This window comes from Malaclemys terrapin, chromosome 8 (assembly GCF_027887155.1).
Source record: "Malaclemys terrapin pileata isolate rMalTer1 chromosome 8, rMalTer1.hap1, whole genome shotgun sequence".
Taxonomy (NCBI): Eukaryota; Metazoa; Chordata; order Testudines; family Emydidae; genus Malaclemys; species Malaclemys terrapin.
The window spans coordinates 65,979,330-65,995,434 of NC_071512.1; the positions used below are offsets into that span (position 1 = coordinate 65,979,330).

At 41.3% G+C, this 16,105-nt stretch overlaps 1 protein-coding gene across 4 annotated transcripts in view; it reads left to right on the forward strand.

Annotated features, from left to right (window-relative positions):
• Window positions 1-16,105, forward strand: part of CRB1 (crumbs cell polarity complex component 1) — a 213,046-nt gene that overhangs the window by 170,108 nt on the left and 26,833 nt on the right. For 2 of the 4 annotated variants that reach the window (XM_054037256.1, XM_054037257.1), the window contains exon 12: window positions 2,602-3,391. The exons of 1 other annotated variant lie outside the window; for it this stretch is intronic. In XM_054037256.1, coding sequence (XP_053893231.1) covers window positions 2,602-2,817 — 216 coding nt within the window. In that variant the 3' untranslated portion in view covers window positions 2,818-3,391. Of the gene's footprint in view, window positions 1-2,601; window positions 3,392-16,105 lie in introns of those variants that run through there. One more of the 4 variants, XM_054037258.1, reaches the window with a different exon arrangement.

The following is a 16,105-nucleotide window of genomic DNA, read 5'->3' on the forward strand; positions in this document are numbered from 1 at the left end:
GTTTTTTCATCGTATAAATTACCGTACAATTTTTGTGTGTGTGTGTAAACCTCATCTCCAAAAAAATACCATAATCGGACATGACCTTAGAATCTACTATTGATTCAAGTCTCTTCATAGGTGTAGTTATAATAGGATTTACACTATTGCTGATTCACAGAGTTTAAGATGAGATGGGACCAGTAGATTCTGTAGTCTGACTTCTTGTCTACCGCGAGCTATTAAATGTAAGCTAGTAAGCATTGTATTGAGCACAATAACTTGTACAGATGGTCCCATTCAAACCCAGGAACACAGAGTTAACTGTGAGTAAGGGGAAAGGATAAACTAGTGGCACTGCCTGGGATGCAGGAGACAGGACAATTAACTTAATCTACCTGTGCCTTACCTCCCCAATCTGTAACATGAAGGGGATACCTCGTAGGGCGTCGTGAGGATAAAAATCCATTCATGATTGTGTGATGCTCTGGTACTACGAGGGCCATATAAGCACATACAGACACACACAGAGAGAACTGAATCTCCAACAGAAATAGAAAACAATATTTTTAAAATGCCAGCTAAAGAGCTTATGAAATGACATTCCCAATATGACACAATAATATAGTAGATTGACATGTTGTGTTGCTTCATCTCAGGTACTTGGGTATTGTGTGGTCTGTCACCTGGAGTAGGTTATTTCTATACAGGAAAATTAATTATTTTTAAATCATAGAGGAGTCATATTTAACAATCAAGGGCAGAGGAGAGAGTAATTGCAGCTGCTTGTAAAGCCCCCAAGGAGAGACCTTGAGCCAAACTTGCTTTCATTACTGTAGCTGGATTTTTTTAAATCCAGAAAGAAAAGATTCTTTTAATATTTTTCCTGTGGCGCTGTCATTGTACTGCAGAAGAGTCTGAACAGTGGGGTTCAAGATGTGTATATTTGGCATTTATAGAGAATTAATGCCCAGCTTAGAGTATCCCTGTTCTGAATGCAGTATTATCCTCAGCACTAGGACTATCCCTGCATACTCCATGGGAATGACTATTAAGCAGATCACTCAGTGTGGGTAATAGTATTCTGTAACAAGCTGTACCTAACTCTCTGGGAAATGGGATTTGAGTTCTGACCTGCTGTTTTCTGTTTCTAAACATTTTGGATTTGAAAGTTCTGCCGCAAGCACATGTGCATCTACAACAGTTCAATTGTCACTTGTAATACAAATCAAAAGATGATGGCAAAATCTGCCTGGAAGACCAATTCCTTGCAGGGTCATTCTGTCCATAGGGACCACTTTTCCATGACACCCACATCATTTCAATGGCTTCCATGACTGCAGAAAGACTGTTTTAAACAAATGTTTTCATCTGCCAAAAATCCAACACTAAAAAGTGTTTCTGGCAGATTTGTTTGCCTGTTCATGGTGCATGTTGATGTTATTACCTTTCCCATTGCTGTATGAAAACAGGGTATAAAGGAATACAATCTATATATCCATCCTGAACTGTATTGCTTCCTGAAAAGGAATTATGGAAACATGGGCATGTCTTCATAATTAAAGATGCATAGTAGTCGATCTGTGGGGATACAACAAAATGTTTTCTGTGAATATTTATTGATTTGAATTTCCCATCAAAGGCATTTCAGTTATGTTCATGTGTGTCCTTTGTGTGTTCTCAATCTGAAACCTTCCTACACCACCAGACATCGTTTAGGGTCCAAACAAGGATCCGCCAACCCTATTGTGTCTATTGTGCTATTTGCTAGAATAGCTACCTTGTTGTGTTTCTACCACTTTTTTAGGATAGGTTGTTGGCCTATCAATCACTGAACCCTCATCCAGGATCAGTGGGCTGCTTTTCTCTGGTCTCTGCCCTTAGATCTGTCTGGGTTAGGTGGCCCTACCAAAATTCCCATCAGCATAAGTCTGAGGGTCAGTGGAATACCCAAGTCTTTCCACTACCTGACGATGCAGTTCCCAGGGAGGGTTTGTGTGTTTGCGTTATGCAAATATTCCAGGAAACAACTGTACTGGCAGGAATGTTCAAAGGAACTGAGTATTTTACAAAAGTATTTATGGAAAGCAAAATCTGAAATTGTAACTGCAAGTCTTCGCACCAGAAACCTGATTCATCCAGTGAGGGAAACAGAAATGCCATGTGCCTATGTATCCAATGAAAACTGTTAACATTTTAAATATCCAAAGACTTGCAATGAACTGCTTGTGAACTACCTACGGACAAAGAATTGTTAGTAAAAACAATTCAGCAAACAGTTTCTGAATACTAACTCCATTTGTGAAAAACACAATCTGCTCACAAATTGCAAACAGAAAGAAAGTTGTAAAATAAACTAGTCATTATACACGATTCACTCAGCTCTGGGTAGGTGCTCAAAAGATAACATGCTGCAATAGATTTACTTTCCATAGAACCTAAAGCACCAAACTTTGGAAGGCTAATCTACTTTTCTACTAGCAAATATGTTCTTTACAATATTAGATCTCACATTATATTTGAAATTATTATTCCAGAATGTTTTCCTACCATGGTAGCTCCAGTGTGTGTGCCTCTATGTTCTTAACATCAATTATATTGCAATTATTTCAATCCTTTCAGTTGACAGCTGACTTGATCTCGAACATATTCACCGCCATTGGCTCAGTAACGTTGGCCTTGTTATTGATCCTCTTCTTGGCAATTGTGATTTCTGTCATAGCTGCCAACAAACGGGCGACTCAAGGGACTTACAGCCCCAGCCGGCAGGAGAAAGAGGGATCCCGTGTGGAGATGTGGAACATGGTGCAGCCACCACCGATGGAAAGACTGATATAGCAGAAAGCACTCCTCTGTTCTACACGCTGGCAGGCATCTGGCTGAAAGGAAATAGAGTAAATATGATGGAAATGGTTGTTTTTAATTTTGTTTTTGATACCAAGGAATACGTGATGACTTTAGGGGCTGTTGAAAATATTTGGCATTTAATCCAATAACCTTAAGGGTCTTTAGTATTTGAGTGAACTGATGCCAGCTTCTTGGACTCCCTGAACTTGGACCAGCTTCTCAAAGGACAATTTTGTTTGCACTGGAATTTTCAGCCTGGGTAATTAGCAGTACGCCTTACAGAGTGTAATGGCTTCTGGGAAACATGTAAGTGCCTGTCTCTCAGATACAGTTTGAACCACAGCTTCTGTTTTGCTTTTCCCTTTGACTGCCTAGTGATCATTGTTGCAGAAGACAACACAGAGAAATAAAATAAGCCTGTACAATAAATACATCATAATTATGTCATGAGAGGTATTAGCATTAGAACTGTGTCTCAGCATATCTACTTTCATTCTTTAATCAGGGATTAAAAGGAAGGTCTGGGGAAGCTCCTCATGAAGCAAAATAAACCTTTCAAAAGTTATTGGCTTGCTTCCCTTCAATGCGCTCATTTCATCTGCTGTTTCACCACCCTTTTCCAATGCCAGTAGCCTTCTGTGACAAACATGTGCCTTCTCTAAGCATCAAAAATGACACTCCAAACTGTTAAGGTGACACAGGTTATTTAACCAGACCTCTTTAAAGACATGGAATCTAAACATCATTTCAACCCTGCATTCCCCACCACTGTCTTGTTCTGACTACATCACTACACTAACGTGCATTACTAGCCCTCATGCAACCCAGGTCATAAATATACATTAAGTACAAAACAGACAAGTTTGCTCAAAAATGTGCTGCCCAAGATTGCTGGAAAATATCAGGAAAGGAGAAGGATTGTCTTGTACCTAAAGCACCAGACTGGGAATCATGAGATATGGGTTCCCAGCTCTGCAGCAGATTTCACATGTGACCTTGGGCAAGTCAGTCACCTTTCTGTGCCTCAGTTTCCCTCTATTGGGGGATGATAATATTTGCCTACCTCATTTCCTTAACATATGTCAAAACTTTTGTGGGAAGAACTAGAGAAATGTAAAATATAATTGATGGAGCAAAGGAAAGTTTGGAAAGTCTCCCTAACAATATAGACACAAAGGGGTAATTTTTCAATAGGACTTAAGGCTCAACCACCCCATTGGTGGGGGTAACTAGCACCTGCCAAAATGCATCCACATTGTTTTGTGTTTACAAATTACATGTAGGTGCAGGTGTTATCAGCACACATCTGACTAGCTGGTTTGCATATAGAGTCAGGTAGTTAAAGTGTAACTAAGCTTTAAGCTCCCACAAATGCTCACAGAATGGAGGCAAGGCCACTGAAAATTTGCCGCTTTCCCTGCCCCCCAATTTCTTCTCCCGGAGTTCCAAGTGCATAGCATTTTTCATAGCCCCTCAATCCTACCCCAGAGTTGGACATGTACATGGCTCAAATGGTTATGCCAGTACTACAACTGAGATCAGCTGGATCTACTAACTAGCATCCCACTTTTTAAATGGCCAAACCCCAGTCCTCAATGGGCTACTGAGGACCAAATCTGACCAAAGTTTATATTCTTTATGGACTATCAGCTGATTACAGAGAACAATGGGTGGGGGGGGACAAAGCTTCTGTCCAGCACTAAAACATTAGTGAAACAGGAAACAAACAGAAACCAACACAGAAGCTCCTTAGTTACAACTCCTGCAGCTCCACTGAAGTCAAATACCTTGAACTCAATGGAATTGCACAGACTATAAAGCTAGGGTAGAATCTGGTGCACCATGTATTTTGAATGAGTAGATGTCAGTTATCTTTTAAGCTGCTCCTGCCTTCAATGAACCCAAATGACAGCTACTAACAGAAAGAAAGAAACCAAAAATATTATAGTAGAAACAGTGGAGCTTTAGCTGAGCCATTAGCAGAGTTTGATTTGTTTATTATTACATTCAGATGACTGACACTGAGGCCCTCAGCACTGGTTTACAACTTAGCTTAGCTTAGCCATTATAGTATGAGACTAGTCCTGATGACTCAGACTAATAAGGAACACAAGGAGGTTTGGTATGTATAGAGATATGCAAAATTTTTCAGATTAAATTTATTTCAACAAAAAAATGAAGCTTTGGATCAACATGCAACACCCCCACTGAGCCCAAACACAATCCCATCCACCGTTTTGGCATCATCATCACCCCAAGCTGCTCCCCACATATCTCTAGTGGAAAGAGGTGGGACCCAGCACCTATTAAAGAGCACATACCACTATCCAATAGTGTAGGATAGGAAGAGATAGTGAGGACTGCATCCCAGTGAAACTCCAGGGAGATTTAAACTAGGCAGCATATAATTATCCCATCTGGAATCTGGCCAGGACACAAGGTTTAATAGAACTATACAGTATGTGCCTTTTGCAGTTTTTTAAATGTAAAATTAACTCAATTCTCTCTGCGTATATAATTTTATAGCATGGATGGTACATAATGTTATTATTTTCTATGTGCAGCCTTAAAATACAGAAATGGCAAACAAACAGGGACTGTGGCAAATCATGCACATGAACTGCTCATGTTTTTGTTTTGTTCTGTGGGACTATGTGATCAGACATTTAAAAATAAAATTAACCCCAGGCCAGAACCATATTTGCTGCTCAAAAATCAAGAATTGTGCCGTTTGGAACCAAGTGATCCATAAACATTTACCATATACGGAATTCATATGAAAGTGCTTTGTAGCTGGGATCTGGGGCTGTCTGCATCAGTCTCCTGCTGCCTACATGGCTTTGGTAATATGTTCATGCTGACAGGCTGCACTGTGTGTGTTAAAGGGAAAATATTTAAGACCAGGTGATCAGGTGGTGTAAATCAGCAAAGTGCCATTGGAGTCCATGAAATTATGCTGATTTACATCAGTTGAGAATCTAGCCCTCCGTCTCCTAATTCACGGGTTTTTCCTGTGTTGTTTGTGACTGTTTCCTACTCCTGTTGTTACTCACACTGTGTGTGGAATTGGAGAGTACGTAAAATAGAGACAATTGGGGCCAAATCTTCTTGATCCTGTACAGGTGCTTGAGGGCAAAAGTTCCACTCCCACTTTTGTCCCAGAGGAAGCGATGAACACTTTCACAGCCCCAGGAGACATTCCAATCCTTCATCTGGTGTCTACTGGTCTCTGCTGATTTCTCCTGGAGGGCCAGGAGCCTCAGGAGGCAGCAGACTTATTGCCTCAAACCAAGTAGCCAGCTGGAACTACTAGGAACCTACTTGAATATTTTCAGCTCATTTTAATGCTTGCAGTGGCATTAGCTTCCCAAGAGAGAGGCTGGGCTATGCTTCCCTCTCTGGGAAGTGCAAGCAGCACTCTTAAAAATGGGTTGCAGTGGCTGTGATCCCCAGTACACTCTGGGATGGTGCAGAGTTCAGGTACACACCAGCCCTGCCTCACAGCCTTAACTCTGCCCTCCTTGAGCGATGCCCCAACCAACCCACCAGATGGATGATATGGAACAATAGGAGAAACTGGCAGACCATGTCCTCACTAAGGCAAATTTGAACATCAGCTGGCTGTGCCTGACCTTCCTCAACCCCTGCATCTACTTTGCATAAACCACCCGAGGATTGCCAGATGTCACCACCCCCTTGTTCTAAGGATTCCCTCTGGAATATCATCTCTAACCTGCAGTGCACTGTCCTATATGCTATCAGACTATTATGAATTCCCACAGCACAGATTACTTTGCTCCTCTAGACACACAACCAACATAACTCAGCGCAGAAATGAGCCATCTGCAATCCCTTTGAGTGTAGATGCACCTTTCCTTGTATCGCAACGTGAGCTGTGCAGCCTGCTGTAGGTCATCCCTGCACCAGTCAGACAGCTGTCCCTAGCACAGTGAAGGGCAGCTGGAGTGTATGCAGACGAATGATAGAAAACAGTTCTGTGGGACAACACAGCACATCAAGTGGCACATTTAGTCATTCCTCCTGTCTGCTTAGTATATGGCAGCCCTGGCTAACACATATTTAAATATATCCCCCATGGCTCTGGCCAGCTCCATGGAGCAGAGTTAGATTTTCAGGGCAGAGCTGGAGTGTACCTTAACTCTGTATTTCCTGGTTTTCAGAGTTTCAAGTACTGGTGCAATCAACACTCTGGAAGGGTACAAGCCACTGCTGGTCAATCTTAATTCAGTGTTGGACAGTGAATACTCCCGGTGTTTAGGGTCAGTACCTATTTAATCCTGGATGTCAGGACAAGCTGCAAGCTGAATTAAATCACCATCACTTAAAACCAAACGATACCATCATATTAGTAACTGAATGCGAAGGGATTCTGATCTCCTCAAAGTAACACAAATGATGAGGATTCACCGCAGTGGACTTTAAATAAAAAGAAAACACTGCCTTGCCTTAAAGTAACACTGTGAAAGGTAAATGAAAGAACATAAAGGAAACATTTTATTATGTTGCCAAGAAACCCTGAAAGAGTAATTCTCAAGGATTCTTTTCCGCCTCAATAAAATATTATTTTACCTGAGAAGTTGCTGTGTTATGTGACTTATGTTAACAGGCTACTCTGCCATTCAAGAAACTCCAATTCAGTTTTCCAGCTGTGGCAGGCCATTCTCAGCAGAGTGTACTTAGATCTCGAAGTCACACCCCTTTGAGATCTGGCAGAATCCAGGTCAAATAACCTTTTAAGATGCAAGATCCATCTTGTTCATCCGGCCTGTTGTTCAATAGCTGAGCTAGTATTTACTGTCAGTATCAGAGTGAGTGCACGTGTGAGTGTGAGAGACACCGGTTTAGTAGCCAGTTAGCAATCAATGTTAACTGTTCATTTTTATAAACACCCGGATGATGGACATAATACAAATTACAACTTAAATAAGGAAGGTGGTAGTGGCTGATGCAGCTTAAGGAGATGAGTGTGACAAACCTAAGAAACCTATAGCAGAAAACTTCTACCCTATTCTCTTTCTCAGCTAGCAAAGCAACTGAAAAATTCTTCACAGCATTTTATTAATTTAAGCCCTGAGCCAGGGACCCACTCTTTTCAGGACAAGCATTGCAGCTGCAAATGCAGAACCCCAGGAATGATAGGATGCTGGCAATGTTCCTTTTCCCTATTTTATCTGATTGCCTTGCAAATAACAAAACCTGACACTTCTGTATATGATTCAAATAAGAGCATCAGATTGCGCAGTGTAAGTCAATAAAATGAACACTGAGTCGTTGACAACACTAAAAATTTTGCCTATTACAAAACGTCACAGTTGAGTGAATGGAAGGGGCTTTCATGCCCCAATGGAGCATGCACAGCCTTCAACCTACTGGCATGTGTCAAGATGCTGCAAAATGTAACATTTATAAAAGATACATCTGGTGTGTATTTCTTGGGAGCAGAGTAAGGTCTTGGTTAAATTGTGCACATGCATTTGATGGGAAAAACAGGAAATACCCATGCACCCTAATAAAAGCATGTTCTAACCTAACCTCCAGCTATGATGCATGCCATGAAGTGCCAAAGCCTATTGCACATTGAAAAGGCAGAGTTTAAATTATGAATCAAGGGAGAGGTGGGAATCCCAAAGACCAGAATAAGCACTCTCATTTCATTGGTGAGATGGGTTTCCTGCAGGTTCCCTTTAAATGTTATTTCTGGAATAAAAAAATATTGGGTTTTTATACTGTAACCAATGCAAACCATTTTGGGTTACATTTCGACTTGGTTTCACAAAAGTTGTTTTTCATTCCTGTTTTTATTATTTTGCAAGTTTTTCCCTTAACGTTGTTTGGCAAAGCAATTACATTTACCAGTAATTCATCCAACATTGTCTAACAACAGTAAGATTGACATTTCCAAAACTTTAAATCATCCTTTTGATCATAACAAACTACGCAGGCCTTCATCTGGTTTTGTGCTCTTCATGGTACTGTTCAAAGTGTGACATTTTTCTTAGCTCAGTAGTGTGTATGACCTTTCAAATTTCATCTGTAGTTTCACCAGAAGTGCAATTTTCATTGGCATGTATTGTAATAAATAGTGATGACAAAAGTGTGTGTTTCCAATTTAAACCCACCTAGTTTCATTTCGCACCTGTGCTGAATTTTACTTTTCTGCAGAAATCTGAAAACACTGTCAGCAAAATAGGTTTTGAAGAGGGAGTGCCTAAAGGACAGAAAATGTGCACTGGTACATCAAGTTGTTTGGATGACAGCACTTTCTAACCCTCCCACAATGACATTTTCATCTGCATGAATATACATCTACAGCTTGTTTGCAGTGCATATGTGATTGTAGTGTGGAGGACTCGCAGGTTAAACATCAGCTTTCTGTCCCCTAAAATCATTGCTTTAATGTGTGCTGTGCACCCATGTCACTGCACAGTAGTACATAGAATGTCATGTGCTACTCAGTCAATGGCCAACTTCACAATTACAGTCAAATTGGCAAAGTGCGAGCTTATGTGGAAGAAAATTAATGGGATTTGTAGATACATTTCTGTCATAGTGAAAATTAGCTTAAACAACTGGAAACTGCTTTGCCTGCAAGCTTCTCCCTACTGTGCAGAAACGCCACTCAAAGCTGCAAATCCGTGTGCACCCAGCAGAGATGGGCCACCCTTTCTGCTGCCCTGAGCCAAGACTAGAAAGGTTAGGGCATGACACATCCCACCTAAGGGCAGAAAATACAAGACTTTCCTACAACCCTCTTGAGGCTGCCTAAAGTATTGGTGCCAAATCTAGCAAGACAGACATTTCAAGAATTGGACACAACGTTAAAGTGATCAGAGAACCATTGAGTGAACCACATTGAAAACCATGACAGCCAAACAGAATTTGAAACAGAAATGTTATGAACATGTTTGCCCTTCCTTCTCTCTCTCTCAACTTGCTACTCATTTGCCATTGCCCCATCGACCCCACAGATGAAAATGTGTCACTCGGTGCCTAGGTGTTTCAATTTGAGAACATTAACCGTAAATTCACAGGGTGGTGCTTACCTTTCCACCTTTATTGCCTCTCCCCCACACCTCCCAATTTCCAAGTAAACTAGAATATCCTTTCAGCCAGTGATCTGTGTGAGGGCTTTAGCTCAATATACCTACCTACCCCTCTCATCAGATGCCAGAGATGGAATCTACATTAGTCTGTTTAAATTAGAGCTGGGCCTGACAAACATAATTCAGATCCAGGTCTTGATGCAGCTGCATTGTAGCACTGATGTAATGTAGCCTAAAGCTGATTTAACCAGCCCAGGAAAACGCTACTTTCAGGAAAAGCAGTGGCTGTTAAACACTAGCAAGAAAAATAGATGGTCCTGCAGAAGATGTGCATTTACCAAACTGTGTTGTGCATGCCAATCAATCCTGAGCTGTATTTTTCTCAGACAGTGGGGCTGAGACATAGAACTGCTGAGTCAAACTTCCTGACACAGATCAGAGTGGAGAGAAGACAAAGAAAAAAACCAAAAAAGTTACACAAATACTGGTCTGTTGACATTCAAAATGAGACAACGAGGAGGATAAAAAAAGATATAAAAAATACTTGGCCAGTAACCAAAAGGACCAAAGACAAATCACAAAATAGGCTGTAACTAATTAGACTGAAATGCCAACATTGCTCAATACAGTGTTCGAAGTATCCACAGTGTCAGACTGCTGCCCTAACCCCCGATTTGAATATGCCAGAGGGAGAGATAGCAAAGGACTGGCTCAGTGAAGTTAAATACAAATATTTTAAAATGACATTTGAATTTCAAGCTCGCCATTTTAACATTTTCAAAATCATTAAATAAGCATGTCGCCTATTCTGGGAGCAGACCGAATGTCAGCTGTTTGTATGTATTATTCAGGTGAACATTTAAAATACATAATCTTCCACACTGCTAAACAGGTTGTATTATATTAATAGGTTATCATCATGAAAGGGAAGAGGTTAGTGCTGAATAAAAGAAATTGCTGATACTATAACATTGCAGATATTAGGAGTTAGATTATGGTTCTCAGAGCCAAAGTTGAGATGAAGAGGGGTGCATGGGGAAGGAAGGGAAAAGTAGCAGAGAAAAGTTAACAGTGACCTCTGATTTTTGGAACCCACCTCAGGATACCTGGGGCCTGCCTGAGTCTCAGATGATGAGCATTCACAATTCTAGTTGAACTCATCAACAGCACTCAGCACCAGTGAAAATCAGACCCAAAGAATCTAAAGATGGAGACCAAAAAGGAGAGCCCGCAAAGTCAGAAGCCATTCTTAAATGTTTTGGCCTATGACCTTGAGCTGTCCAGTGCTGATAGCAGCAGCACCCAGCATCCCTTTGAGCACTGGGAATTCAAGCAGTAGCACTAGTATTGGTGGAAGATCACTGTGCAGTCCCCCTACTCAGTGCAGCCATTATTTGGACCCCAATGGTTTTTATTTCCCTACCACCATAAGTGGGCTAGTCTTTATCCAGACAAACATGGAGACAAGGTCCTTGACCTGCAGAGCTTGCAGTCTAAATTGACAACACCTCTTCCTTCAATTCCCTCCGCTGGTTTCCCTTTGACCATCTTCAAAGCTCTGCAAAAGCACCCCAATCTACAGCATGGATCTGAGCCCTCCGTCATCTTCTCTGCTCTGCCAATGATGCCAAAGTCACCATGGTGTCCTTCTCCTATCCCTCATCTCTGCCCCTTCTTCCATGCTGACCCCTACACTTGGAAGTACCTCCAGAGGACCAGCTGCCCATCAGTCCAAACCATTGCTAAAAACTTCTTCTGAGAGGCCGCAGGACACTGAACCATGTCAGCCTAATGCTTTCTCCACCTCAGGAAACTGGAAGGAAGAAAAACAAAAACAACCAAAAAACTAACACCTTTCTCTGGATCTCCCAGCAACTTCTTGTTATCCGAGGCCTTGTCTACATGGGAAAGTTTTTTCAGCATAACTCGAGTTATGCATTACACCATTGTGGTTATACTAGTATTGCCCATTTTGGGACACTCTTATTCAGGTATGAGACGGTCTCTTTTCTGTTAGCTCGTATCTCTTGGGAAGGGGTTTAAGCTAAACCAAAAAAAAGCACTCTTATACCAGAATACAAGTGTCCACATGGAGAGGTTACACTGGTATAACTGATAACGCTTCCCCCTGCAGACAAGCCCTGTGTTTTGGGGGGAGGGTTGTTTAATACTGTAAGCTCTACAGGACAGGAGCCATCTTTAATTATGTCTTGCACAGCACTGAGCCCAGCAGCAGTACTTAACAAATAAGAACTGATAATATGGCAGAAAGGAAGGGATTTGCAATTTGCTGTGAAGTTTAGGGTTTCCTATAACCCTTGTTTTTATCATCTATTCACAGTTATTTGAGGCGAGAAGTAGGATGTATAGACCTCATGAAGGAAGCCAATGCAGCAATACCAATATACACCAGCTGAGAATCTGGCCCTTATACTACAAGAGGAAACTTAAAGGAGAGGGTGTTAAGTCAGTGATAGTCTGTATTTCAAATGCAGTCCCTTAATTTTACTTTTAGCACTAGCTCTTGTTTATATTTCATGCACAATTTGTAACAGGATTGACAACCTTCAGGGTTTTAAAGTTTAAGAAAGAAGTTGTCAGCATTTTTTCCTGACTGATGAAAAAATCACAAACTCACTCCCCTTTGCTTTTACTGGATACCAACAAATCCACATCATAACTTGAGGCGTTGCTTATGTTTCTGTTGTTGTTAGGACTTGTCACATCAAATCAAAATCTAAATCCCTGCATTTGATAAAGTTACTTTTTCTTTTGTGATCACGAGGTTTCAGGCACTGGGTGTCTGGAAAGAAAATGAAATGCTTTACCCGTGGTCCATGTATGGTTGCAGCAGCATTGCATATGAATATGTTGCAATAGCAATGTTCTCCGCTGCTTATGGAGCACACACGATATGGTGGCCATTCATGAATAGCGATTTCATGACCTCCATACCTAAGCAAGCCCACAAAATGACAGAATTTTGAGTTAATTTTTTTCCTAATAAACCACACTTCTTAATAATGTACCAACCTGGCTATTACCTGGTGTGTCCCATCTGACTGTTTTACCAAAGCACTCTGAAAATTTCTTCTTTACACAAATGTTTGACATAATTTTTCTTGACAGGATTAGAGTAGCCCTATAGTGCTGCTGCTTTAAAATTTGCCACTTGAATGTCAAAAGATCAGGCTACTTCGCTATCTGCTGTATCCCCTGTACTTCTCTATACTTACTATAGGAAATAACGTCAGTAATTACAGCATTTGAAGTATTCAACTGCACCTACACTGTAAAGCAAATGGGCAAGCTGAAGCTGAAAGAAAACCAATGAATCAATTGTTAATTATATTAAGCTGTTTTCATACTTGGATGAGTACTTCGCTCTCTCACACTGCATCCAAGAAGCAACTGTCTGCTCGTGGTGACAATGTCACTACAGTTCTGACAGGAGTAATTCAAGAGACAAGATGAGTGAGGTAATATCTTTCATTGGACTAATTTCTGTTGGTTAGAGAGACAAGCTTTCGAGCTCCACAGAGCTCTTCTTCAGGACTGGGAAAGGTACTCCGAGTGTCACAGCTAGATTGTCATCTGTCCAAGTTGTGATGCAAGAAAAGACAATGAAAATGAAAACAAAGATTTTGTTGTTGTAACCATAAGAGATGAATAAATGCATGTAACTTTTTAAAAAATGACTGATGATTAACAATATTAACATTTATCTGGTGGGCTGTATGTTTTGTTTGAATAACTCAACAAAGTGCTTTTGGCATTCTTTTCCAGTTCGGACAAAGGAATCACTGTTTAACTCACTGACCAGATTCTGCTGTGTGGCCATTTTGTGTCACGCTGCCTGTGTGGATTCTGGTTGTAATTCTACATGAACTGGCTCAGGGAGGTTAGATCCTAGGAGAGGCTGAGCCACAACTGTGAAAGCACCTCATGTTATGGTGTTTGGGGGACTGAGGGATTTTCTCACATTGTGCTGTGTCCTGCCACATAGAAAGTGACTAATGGCTGGAAAGAGCTGCCGTTGCGGTCTTTACACTTTGTAGTGGGTAGTGTGCTCCCACTGGACTGGGTGGATTCAGAAGACTTGGGTTCTACTGGCTGTGCCAATGGCCTGCTATATGACCTTTGGCAAGTAACTTCACTTTTTAGTACCTCAGTTTCCCCATCTGCAAAATGGGGAAAATGTTTGCTTCCTTTGCAAATTGCTTCTTCTGTAAAGTGCTTGGAGATCTACAGATGAAAAATGCCATATAAACACTGGTTATAATTGGCTGGAATTTTCAAAGGGGCCTAAGGGATTTTGGGCCCCAAATCCATTGGAATTCTATGAGATTCGTGCACCAAACAGCATTAGGTGCCTTAGAAAAGCCCAGCGCATTTCCCAAGAATCATTACATAAAGAATTATCATGTCTGCATCCCAAAGCAGGCAGCGTTCAGTTTGTCTGGGTAGTGCTACCATAACTGTGTATTTCCTGGGATTTCTTTAAGGTTGTGGTTGGCTTTTTGTTGTAACACTGATGTTTTTTAAGGTATGTCTGACAGAACTGAAACTGAACATTTTCTGGTTTTCCAGTATTTGAGGGGTCTGTGTAATGTAGTGGTCTGAACGTGGGGCTAGGAGGAACTTCTGAGATGTAATGCCTGCTTTGCTGCTTCAGAGTAACAGCCGTGTTAGTCTGTATCTGCAAAAAGAAGAACAGGAGTACTTGTGGCACCTTAGAGACTAACAAATGTATTAGAGCATAAGCTTTCGTGGACTACAGCCCACTTCTTCGGATGCATATAGAATGGAACATATAATGAGGAGATATATATACACACATACAGAGAGCATAAACAGGTGGGAGTTGTCTTACTAACTCTGAGAGGCCAATTAATTAAGAGAAAAAAAAAAAAAAAAAAAAAACTTTTGAAGTGATAATCAAGCTAGCCGAGTACAGACAGTGTGATAAGAAGTGTGAGAGTACTTACAAGGGGAGATAGTCAACGTTTGTAATGGCTCAGCCATTCCCAGTCCTTATTCAAACCGGAGTTAATTGTGTCTAGTTTGCATATCAATTCTAGCTCTGCAGTCTCTCTTTGGAGTCTGTTTTTGAAGTTTTTCTGTTGTAATATAGCCACCCGCAGGTCTGTCACTGAATGACCAGACAGGTTAAAGTGTTCTCCCACTGGTTTTTGAGTATTTTGATTCCTGATGTCAGATTTGTGTCCATTAATTCTTTTGCGTAGAGACTGTCCGGTTTGGCCAATGTACATGGCAGAGGGGCATTGCTGGCACATGATGGCATAGATCACATTGGTAGATGTGCAGGTGAACGAGCCCCTGATGGTATGGCTGATGTGATTAGGTCCTATGATGATGTCACTTGAATAGATATGTGGACAGAGTTGGCATCGGGGTTTGTTACAAGGATAGGTTCCTGGGTTAGTGGTTTTGTTCAGTGATGTGTGGTTGCTGGTGAGTATTTGCTTTAGGTTGGGGGGTTGTCTGTAAGCGAGGACAGGTCTGTCTCCCAAGATCTGTGAGAGTAAAGGATCATCTTTCAGGATAGGTTGTAGATCTCTGATGATCCTGAAAGATGATCCTTTACTCTCACAGATCTTGGGAGACAGACCTGTCCTCGCTTACAGACAACCCCCCAACCTAAAGCAAATACTCACCAGCAACCACACATCACTGAACAAAACCACTAACCCAGGAACCTATCCTTGTAACAAACCCCGATGCCAACTCTGTCCACATATCTATTCAAGTGACATCATCATAGGACCTAATCACATCAGCCATACCATCAGGGGCTCGTTCACCTGCACATCTACCAATGTGATCTATGCCATCATGTGCCAGCAATGCCCCTCTGCCATGTACATTGGCCAAACCGGACAGTCTCTACGCAAAAGAATTAATGGACACAAATCTGACATCAGGAATCAAAATACTCAAAAACCAGTGGGAGAACACTTTAACCTGTCTGGTCATTCAGTGACAGACCTGCGGGTGGCTATATTACAACAGAAAAACTTCAAAAACAGACTCCAAAGAGAGACTGCAGAGCTAGAATTGATATGCAAACTAGACACAATTAACTCCGGTTTGAATAAGGACTGGGAATGGCTGAGCCATTACAAACGTTGACTATCTCCCCTTGTAAGTACTCTCACACTTCTTATCACACTGTCTGTACTCGGCTAGCTTGA